At 45.5% G+C, this 23,055-nt stretch overlaps 1 protein-coding gene across 2 annotated transcripts; it reads left to right on the forward strand.

The window, feature by feature from the left end:
• The first annotated feature begins 1,332 nt into the window (after positions 1–1,332).
• PPIH (peptidylprolyl isomerase H) lies at positions 1,333–16,174 on the forward strand. 2 transcript variants are annotated; one of them, XM_074975745.1, is made up of 10 exons: positions 1,333–1,433; positions 1,561–1,625; positions 3,102–3,125; positions 4,120–4,164; positions 4,925–4,967; positions 7,761–7,853; positions 12,125–12,212; positions 13,117–13,157; positions 13,932–14,022; positions 15,920–16,174. In XM_074975745.1, the coding sequence occupies exons 1-9, from the start codon at positions 1,368–1,370 to the stop codon at positions 13,998–14,000; spliced, it is 534 nt and encodes a 177-aa protein (XP_074831846.1). In that variant the 5' UTR covers positions 1,333–1,367; the 3' UTR covers positions 14,001–14,022; positions 15,920–16,174. The 2 variants fall into 2 exon arrangements, with proteins under 2 accessions (XP_074831846.1, XP_074831847.1); XM_074975746.1 differs by having other exon boundaries at positions 1,353–1,415.
• Positions 16,175–23,055: the final 6,881 nt, after the last annotated feature.

Here is a 23,055-nt window from a genome sequence, read left to right on the forward strand (position 1 = left end):
TCACCTCAGCATCCTTGTTACTGCCCACCCCCCACCTTCACCTTGGGGCTGTCACCTCCCTCTCTCCTACTGCCCCCCAACCAGCCCCCACCTTCAATCCAAACTCTCTCTTCCTCCCTCTGCCCCCTTCACATGCAACCTCCCCCCACATCCTACCTCTCCAATGGAGACACCACCAGCTCCCCCATCCAAGTGGTGTAACATTCCATACCTTAGGATAAGTCTCTCTGACCCCCATACACCTCATCTGTATATAACTACAGTATTATACCTAACACAGGCCACAGGCAGTATGGGGGAAAGTAATGGAGCTGCTGGAAGTCAATTCTCCAACAAAACCTGGATCATTAATGCCTACGAAGTCATGAGAAATGTGTGGCTGTCACTAAAGCATGCTGTAGGTTTGGGCATCAGCTGGACATTAGCTGCCCTGAGATCACATCAGGGACAGGGGCCAGCACCCAGGCAGAGTGGCACACAGCGACCCATGGCCCCTGTCCACAGGGGAGCTTCGACTCCTGATCTCATTTGCACGAGGCACACTAGGGGATTGCTCTGCCTTGCAGGGACAAGAACAGCCCTGAGCCCCCTCCACATCATCCATCCCCCGCCCTCTCCCTGCAGCTGCAAGCGGCTCCCAGCCCTTCCCTTCAGCACTGCACTGAGGCTGCTGCTGGCCACAGCCTGCGTGAGCCAGGGCAGAAGCGTGGGGGTGGCCCGTGTGCCCTCCTCCCTGCGCTGCCTCCGCACGAACCAGGGACTCAGCCAGGCCCGGGGTGGAGAGCGCTGACCCGCTCGCTGCGCGCCCACAGCCGCACAGAAGGTAACGGTAAGTTCCAGCCCGACTGCTCCGGGCAGCAAACCCTGAGACACGCCACTCCAGGGGCCGCGGGCGCGTTAACCCGGGACAGGCGCCACTCGACGCCTATCTCGAGAGGTCGCTGTGCCGCTCCCCGTGGCCCCACGCCGGGGCTAGAAGTGCAGCCGGCCGCGCAGGCGCCGGACCCGCACCGGCGCGCGAACTACAACTCCCAGCACGCCTTGCACCGCCCACCTCCCTGCTGCGCCTGCGCACTGCAGTGACTGGGCATTGGGCGCTCAGCCCGCCCCGGGGAATTGCCGACTCGCCTCGCTGGGGGGTGCGGCCAAGGCTGGGTTAACCCTTTGTGGGCTCGGCGCCACTGGGCCTCGCTCCTACCCTGCGGTCGGGGCTGCACGGAGGGGCAGCCCGCTCCGGGAGCCCATTTCTGCGCTGGCGCCTCAGCAGCGACTACTGCGCGTGCGCGGCTTGCTCAGCTCGCCCCCGCCCGATCTTGCCGGCGGGAGGCCGGGGTCTGGTTTCCGGTTCCGGGTGAGGGCGGGTCGCCATGTCGGTGCTGGCCTCCAACCCCAACAACCCCGTGGTCTTCTTCGATGTCAGCATCGGCGGTCAGGTGGGGGCGGGGCTACTGCGGCGCCTGGGCCGCGGGACTGGGGGGGCGGGGGCGGGGGCTGGGCGCGGGGGACGCAGAGCCCCAGCCCTGGGCGCGCGGCCCGGCACTGACCGTCGCTGTCCCGCAGGAGGTCGGCCGCATGAAGGTGGAGCTGTTCGCGGACGTTGTGCCCAAAACGGCGGAGAATTTCAGGTAGCCTGTAGCACTTCGCTCCCAGCGAGGCAGCCGCGTGGGGGGGGTGTCACGAAACAGCTCGTGGTAGGAGAACCCCGTACCTGCCCCCCCCCGCCTCCCTGTAATGGGGCAGCCCTGCCCTGTCCTGCCCTACGGGTCCAGTTGGGAAGAGGTTTTAGCGGCGGTTGTGCGCTGAGTATCTCCCCCATTGAGACACGGGGGTGAGCTGCAACCCCGCACGTTGCACACGTGGCCCTCATAAGCCCCTATCTGTAGCGTGTTTTGATCAGCAATGAAATGAAGAGTCTTGACACTTAAACTGTCATCACTGAATTTCGGGGTCACCATCCTGTTGAGGTGACGGGGGTGTTCACACATCTCTCTGCTTATTTCCAGCCTTTCTGCAAACTAAGCTAGTTATGCTCCAGTCTAGTGGTTTAAATTTAAATTAAATTAAATCGTAAAAGCTGAAGCACAGGATGTACTTTCTGAACTAAAAGGACCTGCTTGCTGGGCTGCCAGAAGCCAGAACAAAGTTAGCCTTGGCCATTTTTTTGCATCTAGGAAATCCTGGTCTGAGCATCCTTGTTTTCCTACCCACCTGCTGTTCCTGTGTTGTCACATGCTAGAGCGGGAATGGCCATGGGTTTGTCTAAACGCTTTTCAAACATTCATAATTTTGTGTTAACTTTTATCCTTAGGGGACCAACTAAAAGTGAGGGACAGGGCTAAGATTTGTATGCCACATCACATCTGCAGTATTAGAAATAACCTAGCAGATGTTACCTAGCAAGGCTCCCCAGGAGTCCCCGGAAAGCAACAGCCACCAGGAGCCCTGGGGAAGCGGCAGGGACATTGCAGCAACCCATGCTCCCCTGCTTTCCCAAGGCTCAGGGAAATGACTCCTGCTTTACTGTCAGACCTACACATCACCACTCAGGTACCAAATTCTATGCTGTCCCATTGTGAGATTTGGTCCACAGAGTGAGCAAAATTCAGCTGTATTTCATTCCTGCCTCAGAGATGTGTGTGTTCAACTCAGGATCTCAGCAGCCCCCTCTGTTCATGTTTGTTCATTTTTCCAGTAGCATCTCTGCACACAGTGCTCATGAGAGATGGCAACTTACTGACTTGCTTACTTCTGACAGTACACTAGATGGCACAGTCCCTAAAAAGGAGCGTGTAACTTCATCTGTCACAGACCTCCACAAAGTGCTGCCCAATTTCATTTGTTTTGGCTCTTAGAAACTGTAGTATCCATTTGGTTCTATCCCTTTCCCAGCTGCAGAAACAAACCTGGGAAAGTGAAAGTTACTAAAAGTAGTTTATAGCAACTGCTTAGAGAGACAGTGTCATTTATCCCATCTAGTAATTGGCTTCCCCATTATTCCTCATCTGTGAAATACTCAGCATGGGTAATAATTTGTGTCCTTGATTTTCAGATAGATTTTCAAAGTGTCTCACTTACCACTGTGTTTCTTTTCCCCCCACCAGGCAATTTTGTACAGGTGAATTCAGGTATGTAGGGTCATTTTCTCTCTCCTCTAAAGCAGTATGTTCATGGAAGCAGGGAGAGTTATGGAAAGAGCATAGGGAGTAGATGAACTTGTTTCTAACCTTCTACCAACAATGTTCTTGTTACTTATACAAGTGCAAAATGAAGATTCTTGGAAAACCACTCAGTTGACATCAAAAGTATTTTTGCTGTTTATCCAAATTCACTACAAACTGCAATATTGTCAAGCAAGCTGTCCTCCCAAGTAGTGTAAGAGGAAAACCTGACAGGGCAGCACACAGGAGTCTATCTCAGCTTGGCACTAGAACAGTGGTTCTTAACCTGGGGTGCGTGATGCCCTTTCTGGGTCAATGAGACATGTCAGATTTTTTTAGAAGGTAAATAATCGAAAACAAATTAAGCACTGGCACATAAGTACAACGACTTTGTTTCATCAGACCTATGTATTTACCGACATTATATATTCTTTAATGATTACTGTAATATAGAAACAAAAAAATTATTTTCGAGGTTTTAAGCTAATTGTAGTGAAATGATCTCACTACAAAATACAGTGTACTACCACAGTGCTGGGTATTTCTTGATATATGCGCAGATGATGATGGGGCAGCACAGCGGCTTTGTTTGAATTCAGTTAGCTGCTACCTGTTAGTGCATCAGTTATAGTTTACATCCACAATAAAACTCCACAACATCTCTGGGTAGTAGTTGCATATTTTACTTGCATATTTTTGTGTGCCTACTATATTTTTGGTAAGTAATAACATAAAACTATTTTACGTGTATTTAATATGCAATTAAAAGTGTATTGGGCCCCCCCCCCCCCCCCCCGGTCTTCATTTTTTATTTTTGTTAAGGTGGGTGAGAACATATTTTGAGAACCATGGGGGTGCAGGCTGCAGTAAAGGTTAAGAACCACTGGACTAGAGACTCCTACAGGATTTTGTGTTGTGAGGTGCATTAACTCCAATGCCCTTTCCTTTTGTTTCCTCGAAGGAAAGATGGTGTTCCAATAGGTTACAAAGGGAGCACTTTCCACAGGTAAATATTTTTCCTTGTAATGCTTAAAACAGCTTGGTGAACTGCAAGCATTCTATGGTCTTGTTTTAACAGTGTTCTTAAACTAAGAGGCATTCTGTACACATCAAAACATTGTAGCTGTGAATTTGCATTTTTTTTTCCTGTAACTGCTAATAATAATATATGGAGCTACACATGCCGTAGAACTGGAAGGGACCTCAGGAGGTCATCAGGTCCAGTCCCCTGCCCTTGGCAGGACCAAGCACAATTCCGCCCCCCATTTTTAAAAAAAAAAAAAAAAAAAAAATCCCTTAAATCTATTTGCCCCAATCCCTGCATGGCTTCCTCAAGGACTGAGCTCACAACCCTGGGTTTAGCAAGCCAATGCTCAAACCACTGAGCTATCCCTCCTCCAATTGCTGTCTTGTGCCTGTAGTTTGGGTGACTTTAACCCTTTCTAACCCTCTGTTATGCTTACAGCAATAAACTATAGCCTTTTAGGTGCCTTCAACCCAACCCAGTACTTTCATCTTTCTCTGCCTCGCTTGAAATCAGGGTTCAGTTTCCTTTGAGTATATCACTAGATTGAACACCCAAGGGTCCTAATTCATTTCAGTTTGAACAGTGGCAATTATTTATTGACTTATTACAGAATGTATGTATTTGCAAATACTAATGAATTTTAACTCTTGTAAGGAATATCTCTGTTTTTCACTAATGTTTATAAGAGTTCTCAGGAAGTTTTAGCAGCAGGAAGTAACTTTTTGTATTCCTTTTTTAGAGTAATTAAGGATTTCATGATCCAGGGAGGTGACTTTGTAAATGTAGGTATTCTGTGTTATTTTTCTTTACTAAAGGATGTGGTGTGTTTCTCTTATGAGACGATATTACAGTAAACTCTTTCATATCTGGCATCCTCAGGACTAGGATGTTGCCAGGTATTCAAATATTCTGGATAATAGAGAGCTATACACAGCAATACATAACACTAAAGAAAAACAAGATGAGATATAAAGAAACAAACAAACATGTATGCAGAGTACTTTATTTACCAACAACTGTAGTACTGTATACTGTAAACTTATACTGTATTTGTTGCATTTATTTGTATTCACTTTCACTTATGGAAAATGTACCTAAAATTTACTTATGGTTAAAAATGCCGGTAATTTGAGTGTTCTGGATAATTGAATGCCAGGTATGAAAGAGTTGACTGTACTTGAAAAGTTTCACTGGTGTGTTATTGCTTTCTGCACTGGAATTATTTGGAATGTTCTACAAAACATTGGGGGCTGGGCAGAATCTTTCCCCTGCAGCAACTGGAACTGAGTTAGCTAAATCCTCATGTATTTCTAAGTTGCAAAAATCCTTTTTCTTTCGGTGAGAAAAGCCAGGCTTTTCTGCTGCAAATTACCACCCTTCTGCAAATTGGGGTTTCTCTGGCCTGCTGGTTGTGCCTGTGACCATGAGACAGATCATTCTACAACACTAACGTTCTCCATCATCTTTTTCTGGAGAGTATGTGATCTGCCAGTTGAAGTTTGGATTTGACATTCCTGTCAAAAGAAAGTGTGGGGTTTTTCTACTACTATATGAACCAATGTTTCTTACAATGATTGAGAGAGAAAAATGGTAATTGGCTATGTGGAGAGAGCATCTGTGTTTACAGGAAACAATGCTCCTGCTGAGGGTGACTATGTTTCATAGTTTTTTCCCCTAATGAACTCTCTCAGAATTAAAAGGTCTTTGTGGCTTGAAATTTGTTGGTGTCAGTCTCTGGACAGAGGAAAACATTTTTTGAAATTTGAAGCTCATTTTGCTATTTGGGAGTTGGGAAAATTTCCATTTCTTTATTTCACTTTGAATTATGAGTTGGCAAAATAAAAACCACTGCCTGTTCAAAAAGAATCAGATAAAATTATTACAGTTTTAATTCCTGAGAGCTCTCACAAGCTTGGTGTAGCTATGTATGTTTCTATAAAGTCAAGCTGGTTACTTTTGAATGCTCTTCCACGCCCCACAAGGACATCTGACAACTTCTAACAGAAGTTTAACAAAAATTACCTCTGACTTGTTACTACTATTAATTATAAGAGGAAAAAAATGTATATTACAGTACTGTCAGGGACCAACCCAGAGCAGTACGGCTGGACGTTAGACTTAGAGCAGTAGGTGGCCGCTCCCTTGAGGATTTTGCAGTCTCACCAGACAAGATAAACAGTGAGGGGTAGAACATAGAGAGCAGAATAAACAATTTGATAAAGGCACTAACATGATGTTTGCTGCTGTGCTTTTTTTAAAGTGTTTGATATGATTTAGTGAGGAAGGGTCTAATCCAGCAGTGGGCAACTACAGACAGTGAGTGGACCTCATGAGCAGCCCTCCTTCCCGCTGGGGTTCTGCCTGCAGACCCCCTGTCTGCCTGTCACTCCCATGCACCTTCTGCGCACTGGGGCACTGGAGCCACACACACCTTACTCCTTCCTCTACTTCCCAGCATTTTCAGAGCACCAGGAATCCACTGATTCACACTCTGTTCCCACTCCTTCCCAGAGCTTGAACAGCTGCGAACTCCTGATTTGCAATGCTCCAGTCCTGGGGGAAGAGTGAGCATGGTGCTTATTTGTGGTGCTCCAAAAGTGCAGGGTCCCAGTGCATGAGAGGTGCGTGGGGGACAGAGGGTAAATGGGGTCCATGGGCTGCAGGTGGCTCACATCTGGTCCAATCAGAACAAAGACAAAGGGAGAGAGGAAGAGGTTGGGGTGCACACTAGTCAGCACAGAAGAAGAGTGTCCAGTCAAAACTCCTGAAAGTTGTTATATACCATGGAAGTTGTTAATGTCTTCACAACAGCCCAAGCTTCTGATTTGCAGAAGTGACATGTTGTGCTGGTATAATGTGTAAACTGTTTTGAAGTCTGAATGTTGGTGGCTAGGGGAAGTACGTGCTGCCTCAGCATGTCTGGAATTTCAGCAGTTATAAACTCCACTCCGTGTAAGTGTCTCATCTGATGCCTCAGACAGACTAGAAAAGCCAACAAAGGGGATCACTTCCTTGTTCACAGTCTTTTAAAATAGTTGTGGCTAGCCCTCAACCCTGATCTTTCCTCCTCCTGAAACCTTTCCATATGCTACATTTCATCCTCACCATCTCTGACTCATTTGTCTCCCCTACACTTTTTAAACTGTTTACCCCACACTTTCCCTTCTGTCTTCCCTTCTGTTTCCTCTGGAAGGTCTGCTGTGTCCAGAATTCTTCACTCACTACCATCCCTGACCTCTTGTCTACAGACTCTGAGGTCTAGAATCCATCCCCCACTTGATATCATCTGTGTCATTGCTGTCTTGTGATTTCACGTGACTGGGAGCATGTTTCTGGCTAGTGTGGTGACACTGAATCCTAGTTGCTGTTAGAATACAGATTTCTTGTTTCCTGACTCTAAAATGTACAGACATGTTTAGAAGAATGTTAGAATTGGAAATTGGTTGTCAAATGGAAGTATGTTCTGAATCGGAACTCTGATTTTTTTTGGGCTCTGGAAATTTTAAATGCATGCTACCGAGTGCACACTTGTATTGAGGGGGGACTGAACACCTGCTTTCCTCGTCTTTATATAGGGAGATGGCACTGGAGTAGCTAGTATATACCGGGGTCCCTTTGCAGATGAAAACTTCAAACTCAGACATTCTGCTCCTGGGCTGTTGTCTATGGTAAGTAAAGAATACAAAGTCATAGGACTAGTGTCAGGGGGGTAGCCAAGTTAGTCTGTATCTTCAAAAACAACAAGAAGTCCTGTATCAGAGGTGTAGCCGTGTTAGTCTGCATCTGCAAAAGCAACGAGGGGTCCTGTGGCACCTTATAGACTAACAAAAATATATGAGCATAAGCTTTTGTGGGCAAAGACCCACTTCATCAGATGCAGGTAGTGGAAGTTTGCAGAGGCAGGTATAAATAGGCAGGCCAGAGCAAGGCTGTCAATAACAAGGTTAACTCAGTCAGAGAGGGTGAGGCCTACTACCAGCAGTTGATCTGGAGGTGTGAACACCAAGAGAGGAGAAACTGCTTTTGTATTTAGCTTGCTAATCACAGTCTTTGTTTAATCCTGAGCTGAGGGTGTCAAATTTGCAGATGAAATGTAGCTTAGCAGTTTCTCTTTGGAGTCTGGTTTTAAAATTTTTTTGCTGTAGGATAGCTACTTTTAAATCTGTTACTGTGTGTCCTGGGAGATTGAAGTGCTCTCCTACAGGCTTTTTTACATTGCCATTTCTGATATCCGACTTATGTGCATTTATTCTTTTCCATAGGGACTGTCCAGTTTGTCCAATGTATATAGCAGAGGGGCACTGTTGGCACATGATGGCATATATTATGTTGGTAGATGTGCAGCTGAATGAACCTGTGATGGTGCTGCTGGTGTAGATATGTGGGCAGAGCTGGCATCGAGGTTTGTTGCATGGGTAGGTTCCTGAGTTAGCGTTCCTGTGGTGTGGTGTATAGTTGCTGGTGAGAATTTGCTTCAGGTTGGCAGGTTGTCTGTGGGCAAGGACTGGCCTGCCTCCCAAGGCCTGTGAAAGTTGGGGATCATTGTCCAGGATGGGTTGTAAATCACTGATTATGCACTGGAGGGGTTTTAGCTGAGGACTGTAGGTGATGGCCAGTGGTGTTCTGTTGGTTTCTTTCTTGGGCTTGTCCTGTAGTAGGAGTCTTCTGGGTACGTCGGGCTCTGTTGATCTGTTTCCTTACTTCCTTGGACGAGTACTATAGTTTCAAGAATGCTTGGTAAAGATCCTGTAGGTGTTTGTCTCTGTCAGAGGGGTTGGAGCAAATGCGGTTGTATCTTAATGCTTGGCTGTAGACAATGGATCGTGTGGTGTGTCTGGGATGGAAGCTGGAGGCATGAAGGTAGGCGTAGCGGTCAGTGGGTTTATAGTATAGGGTGGTGTTTACGCGGCCATCGCGTATTTGCACTGTGATGTCCAGGAAGTGGATCTCCTGTGTAGACTGGTTCAGGCTGAGGTTGATGGTGGGGTGGAAGTTGTTAAAATCCTGATGGAATTCCTCCAGAGTCTCCTTCCCATGGGTCCAGATGATGAAGATGTCATCGATGTAGTGTACGTAGAGACGGGGTGTGAGTGGACAAGAGTTGAGGAAGCGCTGTTCCAGGTCAGCCATAAAAATGTTGGCATACTGAAGGGCCATGCGGGTGCCCATTGCTGTGCCACTGATTTGGAGGTATATATTATCACTAAAACTGAAATAGTTGTGTGTGAGGATAAATTTACGGAGCTCTGCCACCAGTTGTGCTGTGGCATCATCGGGGATACTGTTCCAGACAGCATTTGTTCCATCTTTGTGTGGGATGTTGGCGTAGAGAGCCTCTACATCCATGGTGGCTAGGATGGTGTTTTCTGGAAGATCACCAATGTTTTGCAGTTTTCTCAGGAAATCAGGGGTGTTCTGGAGATAGCTGGGAGTGCTGGTAGCATAGGGTCTCAGGAGAGAGTCCACATAACCAGACAGTCCTGCAGTGAGAGTGCCAATGCCCGAGATCATGGGTTGTCCAGGATTTCCAGGTTTGTGGATCTTGGGTAGTAGATAGAATAGCCCTGGACGGGGCTCTAATGGTGTGTTTGTGTAGATCTGTTCCTGTGCTTGTGTAGGGAGTGTCCTGAGCAGATGGTGCAGTTTCTTAGTGTATTCCTTGTGGGATCCGAAGAAAGTAGCCTGTAGAATTCGGTGTTGGAGAGTTGTCTGGCAGCCTCCTTCTGATAGTCAGACCTGTTCATGATGACAACAGCTTCTCCTTTTTCTGCCTCTTTGATTATAATATCGGAGTTGTTTCTGAGGCTGTGGATGGCATTGCGTTCCGCACGACTGAGGTTATGAGGCAAGTGATGCTGTCTTTCCACGATTTCTGCCTGTGCGCATCGGCGGAAGCATTCTATGTACAGGTCCAGACTGTCATTTCGACCTTCACGAGGAGTCCGTGTGGAGTTGTTGTTCTTGTGTTGCTGCTGGGAGAGTGTCTGTGTACCGGTGTGCTGTTCGGTGTTGTGTTGAAAGTATTCTTTGAGTCGGAGACATCGAAAGTAGGCTTCTAGATCACTGCAGAATTGTATCATGTTTGTGGGGGTGGTGGGGCAAAAAGAAAGTCCCCGAGATAGGACAGACTCTTCTGCTGAGCTGAGTGTGTATTTGGATAGATTGAGGGTATTGCTGGGTGAGTCAGTGGTACCGCTGCTGTGGCTCTGTGTGGCAGGTAGGAATCTGGACAGCTTACAGTCCTTTTTCTTCATCAGACCCCCTTGCTCATGCATCTGATGAAGCGGGTCTTTGCCCACAAAAGCTTATGCTCCAAAATATCTGTTGGTCTATAAGGTGCCACAGGACTTCATGTTGTTTTTCATAGAACTAGAATGGCTTTGTGCTTCCTTGTGGAGATTTTCAGATGATCTCTTGGCTTGCAGAAGTCTCCTACTTGCATAGAATGTCTGAAAAATCCTCATGTAGGGCCAGATTCTGCTGCTTTCAGTCACACTGAGCAGCATTTACTCTGAGTACCTCCTATTAACTTCAGTCGAATCACTAATGGCATATGGTGCTAATGAATATGACTCAGTGTAGTAGTCTGGTCCTTAATTTACCCTTATCTATTAGAATTGCGTTTCTCCTGAGACTTTGCCTCACTTCTCCCATGGGGTGGGGTGTTGTGCCTCCGAGCAGAAGGGGGCATGGAGCTACATGCACCCCACCCCCATCTCCATCATGTCCAGATCCCACAGTACCTTCACTGGCCTGGAAAATTCTTTAATCCAGTATATTTTGTTACCCAGGGTTGCCAGATTAGAGGTTCAAGTGTGCAATATGTGCTCCGTGCTTCGTTTTGTAGAAACATAGTCCCCATCATAACGTATGTAGGTTGGACCGTACAAAATGGCACGCTGTACCAAACAAATGGTCTGTCTAGTGCAGTGCATTGTCAGTAACCAGCTATTTGGAGGATGGTACCGTCCTAACACAGTTGTGCTGGAACATGACCGAGCAGAACCCCAGATAGTGTGTGATTAAGTTGCAGAATTCTCCTTTCCCAGTGTTAATTTAAATGACTTGTTTCTGGGCCACCTCCTGGCTGCAGAGAGAGAGCCTTGAAAACATGAACCAAGTTATAATTGATGCAGTGGTGTATTCCTGAGACAGCCTAAAATGACAGCTTGGAGAGGTGTGAACTGCACCACACCTTGTTGGGAGTGTTAACTTGTAGAGGGCTACATCATTAACTGTTTCACTGCTGATCATTTTAGCAAAAACACCAGCTGACATATTTATCCTATAATCTTGAACAGCTTTCCTAACTGCAGAAATCCATAACTTTCCCCACACTGTTCCCTAAATTTTCAGCTTCTCCTGTGACAATGTCTGCTATACAGTAAATGTCATCAATAAAAGAATGTGCCCTTCCCTCGGGAGCACATTGTGTTGCTAGGGATATACTGGCCCCAAAGATCTCTGTGATGGAGCTGACAGCGCATGCTGACAGTTCAGATTCAGATGACTTGTTGTTACTCAACAGGGTACCTGAGGCCACAGTTCTGATTGTAGCGAGTGGCATTTCTTGCATTTTATTTTGTCTGCATATTGTGTAACGAATATTAACTTTCGACTGTACTCCAGGAGCAGTGTTTCCTCTAATTTTTTTCATCCATGGGCAGAATAAATTTTATGTGCACCCAGACATATGCAGATGTGTACCACCAATAGAAACACCTGGTACCCACTGTGAGTGACTGGATGTTCCACTAATCAGCTAGGCAGTGCCCGAGTCTTTCCTACATGGCTGCCCAGCTGCTCATCTTACCGGGAACGCTGTCCAGGAGCGACAGCTCTCTCCTCTTTCAGGCGTCTCTGTCTTCTGGTTGCCTGTGGCTTGAGATGCTCAATTCTATAACTTATGTATGTGTTTTGTTTTTGCATTTTCAATAAGGCAAACAGTGGCCCAAGTACGAATGGGTGTCAGTTCTTCATCACGTGCTCCAAATGTGACTGGCTGGATGGGAAGCACGTTGTGTTTGGTGAGTAGCTGCAGCACAGAGTGATAATCTGGTCACTTCCCAATTCTGTGTCAGTCACGTGGTAGTTGGTGTCATCTCCCATTAATCTTACCCAAGTGGAGTAAGAGCATCTGTGGAAATGTGCCTTGAAACCTACTATTATTGAGAAAGCATTAATTAATCAGCCAGTTAAAGATGACTTGGTTGAGGGAAATATGGGGAAAACGGATGCTTATTTTTTCTGTTGTGATGAAAAGACAGGGACACCAGAGTTTGCACAGTGTAATTTACAAAAGCACGGGTACTTGTATCATAGACTGTAAAATCTTAAGGGCAGGTTTGTTATCTTATTACTGAACTAACGCATAATATTGGTGTGATGAGGCCCTGTTTCTTACTGAGTCCTCCAGGCACTATGCAATGTAAATATTTGATAATAGCCATTTTTGCTGTTCACAAACATAACATTAAAGTGCATCTCCATCAGTGGGATTATTTCTAATACACCTGAGAGGGCTGTGGCTCATTCTGTAGTTCCAGGCACACTCTGCTTGTTGGGAAGATTCACACTGCATGTCCTGAAGATACAGACACCAACCCTTTGTCTGGGAAGGTTGAAGTATTATTTATGAACCTTTTATCTGACCTGTAACAAACCCCCAGGTGTCCAGTACATAAGAGCAGCCACACTGGCTTAGACCAAACATTTATCTACCCCAATGTCCTGTCTTCCAGTAGTTATAAATGGGTGTGAGACATCATAGGGTCAGAGAATGTGGGCTGGAGCAGTAGCCAAGTCCAAGGCAGAGGAGTCCCAGGGATCTGAGATGTTAAAGTATCACCAGTACTTGACAATCACAGACTACAGAAAAGGTGAACAAGTTCAGTATGGAAGTGCTGCTAATAAATATTCTTTCCCTGACAGGTAAAATCATCGATGGGCTCCTTGTCATGAGAAAAATTGAAGTAAGTTTAGTTCCTCATCTTGTTCATGAATGCACATACCCAATAGTCTCCTGCAGTATTAGTCCAGGCTTCATGGTTCCTCCCTGTCTACGTGCAGTTTAAGGATGTATCAGACTAGAAGGACTGTGCTGTCTGCAGTGAGGCAGTGCATCATGCAGATTTACCTTAGCAAGACACAGGGAGTTTTGGGTTGTGGAGTTAGAGTAGCTGGTCAGTGACTGGAGAAGCTTGTTTGGACGGATTGGATTGGGATGCTGTGCATAGAGCCCTTTCTGGAAACCTCTTTGACTGATGAGGAGACTCGATCTGTGATACTGCAAGGTAATGTGAAGTAGAGGATAAATTCTCTTGAGTTGTTCCGTTGAAATCTAATAAATGCCTTCTAATAATCAGTATTCATCAAGATTTCCAAAGTGATTCTGGATGCTGCAGATACACACCTGTGTGTTGACTTGTGAATTCCATCTTTAGAAAGGCATGTGGCAGACAAAACACCCGGGCCTTTTATACTCCTGTAACGCGTTGGGGTACTGCTGTGATGGATGGCTGAATAGATAAGAGCATGCCGTGACATTCTGCTTTCTGACTGGATGCTTGAGTGCAAATAGTGGACCTCAGGGCAGAGACAGGAATAGTGTGACAATAGGAATAGAGAATCCAAAAGGGAAATGGGTAGTTTTATAAACAAAATGAGGATAACTGTGTACTGTTTCTGACTCCCACTAACTTGCTGCCTACTTATACTTTGTAACTCTGGGTTTTTTGTCCCCCCAGAATGTACCTACCGGTCCAAATAACAAACCCAAGCTACCAGTGGTCATCTCACAGTGTGGTGAAATGTAGAGGAATGCACACAGAAATCTTGGTAGGTCTGTCAATCTTCATCAGTGTGGCTGAGAAACTACTTGATGTGAGGTGATTTTGATCAAAACCTACTCGTCGCTGCCTGGAAGCTCTGTTTGCAGTTTGCAGTTGTGACTGCTTCTGAAGAGTTTCATATTCTCTTGGAGATGAAAGTAACCTGAAATAGCCAAGAAAGAAATTGTTGGAAGAATAGAGGATTCTGTATTTCCATATCAGGGCAGCTTTGGCACTGTCTTCCCTGGGGCCTTATGTGATGTGAAGTTGCAGTTGCTGTCAGGATGGGGAGGGGTTTTGTAAGCCCCTGAAAGTCGGAGAGATTAACACATGGCACATCCTCTCTTCTGACTACGGAAAGTACCATTCTCCTGATGCTTCATCAGGTGTGCCTAGCATTTCTGTGCTCCTAGCCACCTGGCTTGCTCACATAGCTGTTGTTGCTTGGGGTCCTGGACAGTGCCAGGGACCTTGTATTGGAAAATATGGTGCTATCCTCCTGACTCATCCAGGTACTTCATCCCAGACAAAACATTTCAATGTGTGCTCAGAAATGTCAGTCTGCAACCAGGTTTTAAAATGAATTTGCTAGACATCCATTTTTGTTAGCCTTTTAGCCACCAACTTTCAGATTTTAACAAGCCCATTGTAGCCTGGAGGCATTGCATTCCATTTCTTTCCACTCATCCTCTGCAAGATGAACTGAGCTGCTCTCTGAAAACAAGAGAAGCCCAAATCATTCCTAAAACATCTACTTAGACACAACCCTCCCTCCACCGAGGGTTTAGATCCACAGTGCTTGGCAGACATTAAGGTACTGCTCCTGGAAGTGGCTGAATGTCCTTAATCTCTTAGGCCATGGCTACACTAGGCCCTGCTTTTCGATGCTAATGAGATGCTGTCATGAATGTGCGGTGCCTCATTAGCATAATGGCAGCTGCACGCGTTTCAAAAATGCCACTTTTGAAATGCATGCCACCAGTGTAGACAGGGACCTTTAGAAAGGACACCCCAGATTTCGAAAGCCCCTTCTTCCCAAAACCAAGTGGGAAGAAGGGGCTTTCAAAATCCAGGGGGTCCTTTCGAAAGGCCCCGTCTACATGAGCAGCGTGCATTTCGAAAGCGGCACGTTTGAAGTGTGCGTGGCCACCATTACGCTAATGAGATGCTGCATATTCATGGCAGCGACTCCTTAGCATTTGGCAAAGTGGCTCATTAGCATCCCCCTTTCAAAAGGTGGGGGCTAGTGTAGCCACGGCCGAAGAGAAGGTATTCAGTTCTTTTCAGGATTGGGCACTTAATAAATTAAGCTCCCAGCTGTGACAGGTAAGTAAGGTCACTGGTGTGTGTTACTTCCTCCTTCTCCAGTTCACAGTGCCTGTTAAGTGGGTAGTTCTAAGATGATAAACAGTGGAATTGTTTATAATGTTAACTTGAAATCACTATCTTCAGGTTTTTTCTCTTTTTCTCTCCCTCCCCCGCTGATGAATGAAGCACCTTTACTCAGAGCAGAGCATTATCTTGCTACAGGGTTGGGCAGGCATTCACACTCTGCTCACAGTTTTCAAAGCTTTTTAATCAGCTGTGGTAACTGGGAGCATAATTATTTTTAAATGAAACCTGAGATTCTGCTGCAGATTCCAGGGCCACCAAATTGTGGCATTCCCAGTGTGCCTGACAGGGACTAAGTAAGAGTCAGTTACAGACCCTGTGGCTCAGCTGGGTATCTGTGCACAGCAATGTAACCCAGAGTGTGAGATGTGGCTAACAGGAGTGAGTTTCTTAGCTGTTCTATTGCATCCCCTTCAGCTGTTCTTGGGGATCAGAGGTGAACCATGCCCAGATTCCCTGTACTCTGTTGTGCCTGCTACTATTGCTGATCTTCTCTCTCCTCCCACTTCCAGGTGGTCACTGGTCCCTCATTCATCACTGCAGCTGCCTCCAGGCCATCTCTGCTACTGGCACTTCTACAGAAGTTTCTGATATTCAGGATATATATTTTCTTTAAAACCATTTTTTTTCTGTGTAAATCATTTTTAAATATCTATACAATGGTGTCCAGCTAGAAAATTTCAAGCTGGATTCTTGGATAGGCATTTTTTTAGTTTTTTTGCAAGTGAATGTACTTTGTTTTGAATAAAAGATAACCAAATATATAATTATCCATTTCTTTTCCAATTATTTTGCTGGGAAATTTGCACATTAATTTTTCCATAAGCACAGTCTCCTATTTTTTAACAAGGTCTCCATGGTTGGGTTACTTTTCTTTTTTTAATGAAAAGCTAATGATTGCAAAGAATTATTAGCAAAGGAGATATTAGTTCATTTCCTTTTGTGTGACCCTTTCCACTAGGAAATGCCAGGAGGATTACCAAGGGGTCATTTGGTAATAAATGTAAAACTATTTGATGTTTGGTTACAGCTTGTATTTCAATATCCTCAAATGACCAGCTATGGCCACCTTATAAGCATAGGGTGATCATACCTCATGTTCATAAAGGAACAGTCCCATATTTAAGCCCTCCTGCAAATATCCACCTTTTTTTCCTTAAAAATGGACAAATGGTACCATATTTTCTGTCTGCCTGTGATCAGTACTGGCAGGTCCTGCTGCTGGGTGGATTACTAGTTGGAAACCAACATATAGCTGCAGCTTCAACTAAATTGGTATACAGAAATTTCATTATGTGGAACATTGATGTGCACTTCCTCTCCACATAACTCAATATCAAGGATTAAACACAGGCCTTCTGCACCCTCTGTACAGCCCATTGTACTAAGAGGTTCTGGAATGGAAATGTTTTTGGGGCTAGAGAAATGATTATACACAGGCTAGCTATGCAGACAGCTTTAGCACACTCAGTACAAAAGGCACTGTGGGTGAGATCTGGGTTCTGTTCCTAATGCTAACAGCGATGACCGAAATCAATTGTTTCCCTTTACCTGTAGAATGGAAACAATTAATAGTTGTTTACATGCACGGTGGAACTATGGGACTCTGCTCATTAATAAGGGTTGGAAAGTTCACAGGAATAAAAGCAGTCAGTGGAAGAGAGCTTGGATTCAATGACCTATTTTTTTCACTATGATGATACATATTGCACCTGAGCCATTGAAAAGCTGTTGCCTGAAATCTCTGTCCACAACCACAGGAGAAAACCAGATGGGCTGTGTCTACACGGGCACAAATCTTCGAAATAGCTCTATTTCGAAGATTACTAATGAGGCACTGAATCGAATATTCAGCGCCTTATTAGCATTAGGACACTTCTGGCCACAGTGCTTCGAAAGCACCGCTTTCAAAAGCGTGCGGTGTGGTGTGGCTACACGGGGCTCCTTTTCGAAAGGATCCCACACCTTTCAAAATCCCCTTATTCCTATCAGTGATCGGGATAAGGGGATTTTGAAAGGTGCGGGGTCCTTTCGAAAAGGAGCCCATGTAGCCGCGCCGAGCCGCACGCTTTCGAGAGCAGCGCTTTTGAAGCACTGCGGCTCAAAGTGTCCTAATACTAATGAGGCGTTGAATATTCAATTCAGCACCTCATTAGTAATCTTCGAAATACAGCTATTTCGAAGATTTGTGCCCGTGTAGACACAGCCATGCTGACCCAGACAAAACTGGATGCTGGTGTCATTCTGGGATGTGCTCCAAACCAGCAAATGGTTGTCACAACCTGCCTTGCAAACTGGGGTGCCTCACAAATCTTTGCTTTTGCAGTTCCCATCCTAGCCCCTCACACTCCTCCAGATTGCATGCAGGTCAGGCCCAGAGTGTCTGGGTATAGCTGCAGTCCTGATCCATCAGCTTAGACACCAGAGGCCTGTCAGCAATGTTCTAGTCCCACTCTAGCTTCAGGCAGCATTGGTTACTGTTGGCAGGTGACACCAACATGCTCCCAGTCCTGAGTTTATCTGAAAATGAGCTCTACACAGTCCAGCCCTCTCCTGGCCAATTCAGATATTAAGATCTATCATAGAGGGCTTGTCTATACTAGCCCCCTCCTTTGAAGGGGGCATGTAAACAAGCCCGAGCAGGGAATAGCAGTGAGGTGCTGTGCTGGGTATGCAGCGCCTCATTAGCCTAACTGCTGCCACCGCACAAACTTCAGGTTGTGAACTTTGAAGCACCAGCAAGCCGTGTAGCCGCAGGCTTGTTGAAGTATCCACGTAACTTTGAAGTGCTATCACTCCCAAAACTTTTCCAGTAGAGAGTGGTATTCATTTGACCATCTGTGATTTGTACTGCGGTGTCCAGGAAAATTCAGCTCATCACCTAATAAATTACATTGTTAGTTTTTAAGGTACTACAGGACTGCTTTTTTTTTTTTTGTTTAAAACATTCTTTTGTTTAGGATGGACATGCTTGCCTAACCAGGGTTGTGTGGTTTTGGATATGTGCAAATAAGATCATATGGGGATTTCATAATATTACATATGTTGCTACAAACTTTTCACTATATTATTGAGCAGTGAGTTATTAGTTTTTAAATGATACTTTACAAGGCATATTTTGAACAAAGATGGCTAAGTAGGTGTGAATACAACGGTGCTTTTGGGTGATTAAAAAAATGCTCCCCCATCAAATCTCAATGAAGATAACCAAGTCCAAGCCTGGTCTTTAAAAACCCTATATGCTGTAAGGAGGGAGTGTCAACTGCATGGGAAACTAATGTTCAATTAATTATCCCCTTGTACTGCAACAGACTGAAAGGGCTAAGTCTGCACTAATCAGCCAGCCCCAGTAACAGTGTTGTCTTGGACCAGCGTAGTTTCTCTTGAAGACTAAAGGAATTCTCACATACATCTCACTCTGTGAATTGGTTACACAACATTCTTTTGGATCAACTGTCTCAAGATGAGCATGATGCAATTGCTGAACTCAAAGGGTCAGACCATAAGACTAGCCAGCCCAGTGTCCTGTCTTCCAACAGTAGGCAATACCAAGTGCTTCAGAGGCAATCAGTAGAACAGGTAATCATCAAGTGGTCCATCCCATCACCTATTCTGGCAAACACAAGGCTAGGTGACCCACCACCATGGGCAATCCTTCACATGGTGAAGCTGCTAGCATGCTACAAACCTCTGGCAAGTACTATACTTATGCAGTCACAGGCAGGGATACACCCAGCTGACCTATATGAATGATTTTTCCAGCCACTCTGGAATCAACTATAGAGAGGCTGCAGCTAATTGCCCTTGTTCCTTAACCGGGTGCCCCAGAGTTGTACCAGGTTGTCCTGGTCAGAAGCCTGACCACTGTAAGTTCATAAACCAATGAACCTGGTTCATTAACCAATCCATCCTCCCTCACACTAGCCTTTGTAATTGAGCTGAGATTTCCTAAACCCTTCAACTAAAACAGTTTTAGGAAAAATAGAAAAGAGATGTATTACCTACAAAAAGATAGATTGTAAGTGATTATTAAGAGTGTTATCTCCCCCTGTCAATTAAGCATTCTCCACTGTCTCCATGTTCTGCCTGAGAAGTAAACATTAATTGGCTGTCAGCCTGTCTGGCTACTCCACTCTTGTACTTAAAAGGGGCTAGTTGTGGTTGTTCCCAACCACACGACATAATTCAGTAGCACACACATAGGAAAACTTCATAAGTCCACATATGACAGCATGTACAGTTACAGGATGTCGATGTTCAACAGCTTGAGACTTCCGAAGTACCTCGCATGGCATACTTTGTACAAAAACTCAGAATTACGACAGTGATGAATATGAGGGTTCCAGGGTGCTGGTTTGAGGTACAGAACTCCAAAATGACCTTTGCTGCACTTGCCCTCAAATGACTCCTGACATTTGCATGATGACAGATTTGTCTGTTGATCTCAGAGACCAGAGTGGCTAACGAAAGAATGTGTGCTGAAAAGCCCTTATAGCTGATATAGTCTGAGATTCTCTTTCAAGTATAAAATCCCAGAATAATGGGACTTTCAAAAGCACCTAGATGACTTAGGGGCACCAGTCCAATTGAGAATTCATGTCACATAGGCTAAAATTTTCAAAAGTGCTTAAGTGATTCAGACATATAAATTCAATTTTCAGAAATGACTCTGGTACTTAGGGCTAGATCTGCAAAGGGCTATAGACACCTAACTGCCTCTTTAGGCACCCAAGTCCCATATGTAGCAGCCAGTGACCTTCTCAAGCTCACTGTTCAGCTATTGGCTAAATTGTAGGACCGTAAATTCCCCTGGAGTTTCAATGACATTGCACAAAACTGTCTAAATCTTTATGTGGCCGACGTGTTTAATGAGCTGCTCAGGAACTCTTGCCTAAGCCCTGATGGGATGCTCAAACTAGGCATCCCCCGACCTATCTTTCTAGCAAGACCCTACCAGTAGGCATGTCTCAGCCCATGAGCAAGCACTGCATAAAAAAACAGTGGAACAGTGAAGATGGAGAGAGCTCCACACCAGAATTCATCAGAGCCCGGTGCTTTGGGACCTCTCTGAGGTGGAAGACATGGATTCAAGTCCCTGCTCCAAATCAGGCAGAATGCCTCACCCTAGATGAGTGTTCTGACCAGTGGGCTAGTGTGTTTCAGGGTGGGGCTCTGTGTATGTGTGTGTATTTAATGGTGGTGAAAGGAGTTGGTTTATCTGGTCTTTGATGAAGGAAAGAAAGGTTCCCAAATGGCTTCTCCCACAGGATAACAACTAATGTTCCTTAGAAGAAGAAAGGGGGCAAAATAAACAAAACATTCCAAGCTCAAGTGATTCCAAGGAGAGGACTTGGATGGGAACACAGACACAGGCCAACTGGGGAGCACCAAGCAGAGAACCCCACTCAATATCCACTACTTCAAGAAGTCAACAGAGAATCAGAAGATGGTGCTCCAAAGAGTTCTGCTGGATATGCATTCCTGACTGGGGGCAAGGGACCTGCTTCACAGTCACAGACAGCCTTCTCCTGAAAAAGCATTCTCTCTCTGGCTAGTGCAAGAAGTTCATGAGGCAGCCCCTGGACTTAATGGGGCCTCCAATGAAGTAAGAAAAACAAAACAAATAGGCATAGGAGAAAGTGTCCTCAGAACTTTAGGAGATTATTGGTGATGCAAACAAAGGCCAGAACTCAGCACATGGGACTTGGTTCTGTGACAGCCCTTCCCTCTCACAGGAAAAAGGGTAGGTGGTAGGCATTGCTGTAAACAGTCAGAAATACACCTGTTCTCAGTTCTATGAAGCAGCTGTCAATTGATTTCAAGCAGGTCTAAGCTCCAAGCTAGAATAAAGGGTCCTCCACTGAGGCATTAGAGGCTGCACATACGGTATGGAATCCATACCAGTGGGGAAATGGATAGCATGGGTCTCAATCATGCCCTCTGTGCAATTCTTCAGCAGCAGATCCTTCAGATCACACTGGTGGAGTGCAGAAGGTACAGCTCAGAGGCTGACATCGTGCATTGACGATTTACTGTAAGCTCTTTCATATCCGGCATTCTATCACCCAGAACACTCAAATGACCGGCATTTCAACCATGTCAATTTTAGTTACAGTTTCCATAAGTGAAAGTAAATACAAATAAATACAGCAAATACAGTATAAGTTTACAGTGCTCAATACTACTCTTGTTGGTAAATACAGTAAGGTCGCAACATTCACAAGTGCGACATTTATATTCAAATTCGGCACATTAACACATGGTTTAAAACGTGATGGGAACTTTCTGAGTCACTATAGGGGCTCGTCTGCATACTTGGCTCAATCTAATTCTTGATCTTCCCCCCCACCCCTCCACTCTCTGTTTTGCTCACCTTGATTATCTTTTTCTGATTTGTCCTCCTTGCTTACTGTTTTGGTTCTCTGTGTCTTAAATATCGAGTCTGTTCTGGTCTGGCTATGGTCTGAAGAAGTGAGTCTGTCCCTCAAAAGCTCACCTAATAAACTATTTTGCTAGTCTTTAAAGTGCTACTTGACTGCTTTTTGTTTTTATTCACAAATTCAATTATTCACAGACTTCCCTGTGTGGTACCAGCAGAGGAAGGTGTCTCACTCAGCCTCTCCACCGTCTGCCTGCCAAAGCCCCCTGCTGACTGTCACTCCAGGTGGGGGTCCCTCTACAGCAGCCGTGGCAGCTCCGGTGGTGCCAACACCACACCACAGCAGTGGCTGCCAGCCCCAGTCCAGCCTTTATAGAGTGGGGCTCCCGAACCTGCCTCCAGCCAAGGGCATGGCCTGGCCACTGACTGACTCCCCACAGACTCACTGCCAGCCTCCTCCTTCCCCAGAGCTGCCTGGGAGCCCACAGAGTTCTGCTCTCCAGCCGGGGTTAATGGGATAAAATTATATTTGTGAAATTCAACATTTGCGAGAGTTCTCAAAAACAAACCCTCGGGAATGTTGCAACCTACTGCAAAGTACTCTGCATACATTTTTATTTGTTTTTAAATATCTAATCTTGCTTTTCTTTAGTGTTATGCATTGCTAGGTACACCTCTCTATTTACCAGAATATTGGAATGTCCAGCAACTGCCAGATACGAAGAGTTTATTGTATTTGCCAAAAAGCAAAAGCAAGGTATAATGGGTTAGATCACACGGGTGTGCCTGGGATTATCACCAGGTGTGCTACTCATGTGTTAGTTGTAATTTTTTTTTGGTAGTCTATTTATCAACACGACCCCAGTCGCTCAGTTGGTGCAGTGGACCTTGTTTATCCAGGCAACGTCCCAGCCAGCATCTTCTATCAATTAGTCATACTGGCATCAGATTTCATTTGTATTGTTTGTTTCACAATCAGCACGTTAACACTCATCTGACCAATCCTCCTCCTTTGTCCAGGCTTGGGACTGGCATGGAACCTCCAGCAGCTATTGGAACATTGAACATCTGAAACCTGTGGGCAAGTGGAAAGTTAGAGCTGCTTCAAAAGGAGATGGAAAGATACCAATGCGACTTACCTGGACTAGTGGAGATGCACTGGACAGCATCAGGAGAGATGTGTGGTTACGAAGTCATTTGGTCAGGGAACGACATGAAACATGAGGCAGGAGTCAGCTTCTTTCTCGGCAAAAGAGCTAGAGGAGTATT

The sequence above is a fragment of the Carettochelys insculpta genome, chromosome 23 (genome assembly GCF_033958435.1).
Source record: "Carettochelys insculpta isolate YL-2023 chromosome 23, ASM3395843v1, whole genome shotgun sequence".
Lineage (NCBI taxonomy): Eukaryota > Metazoa > Chordata > Testudines > Carettochelyidae > Carettochelys > Carettochelys insculpta.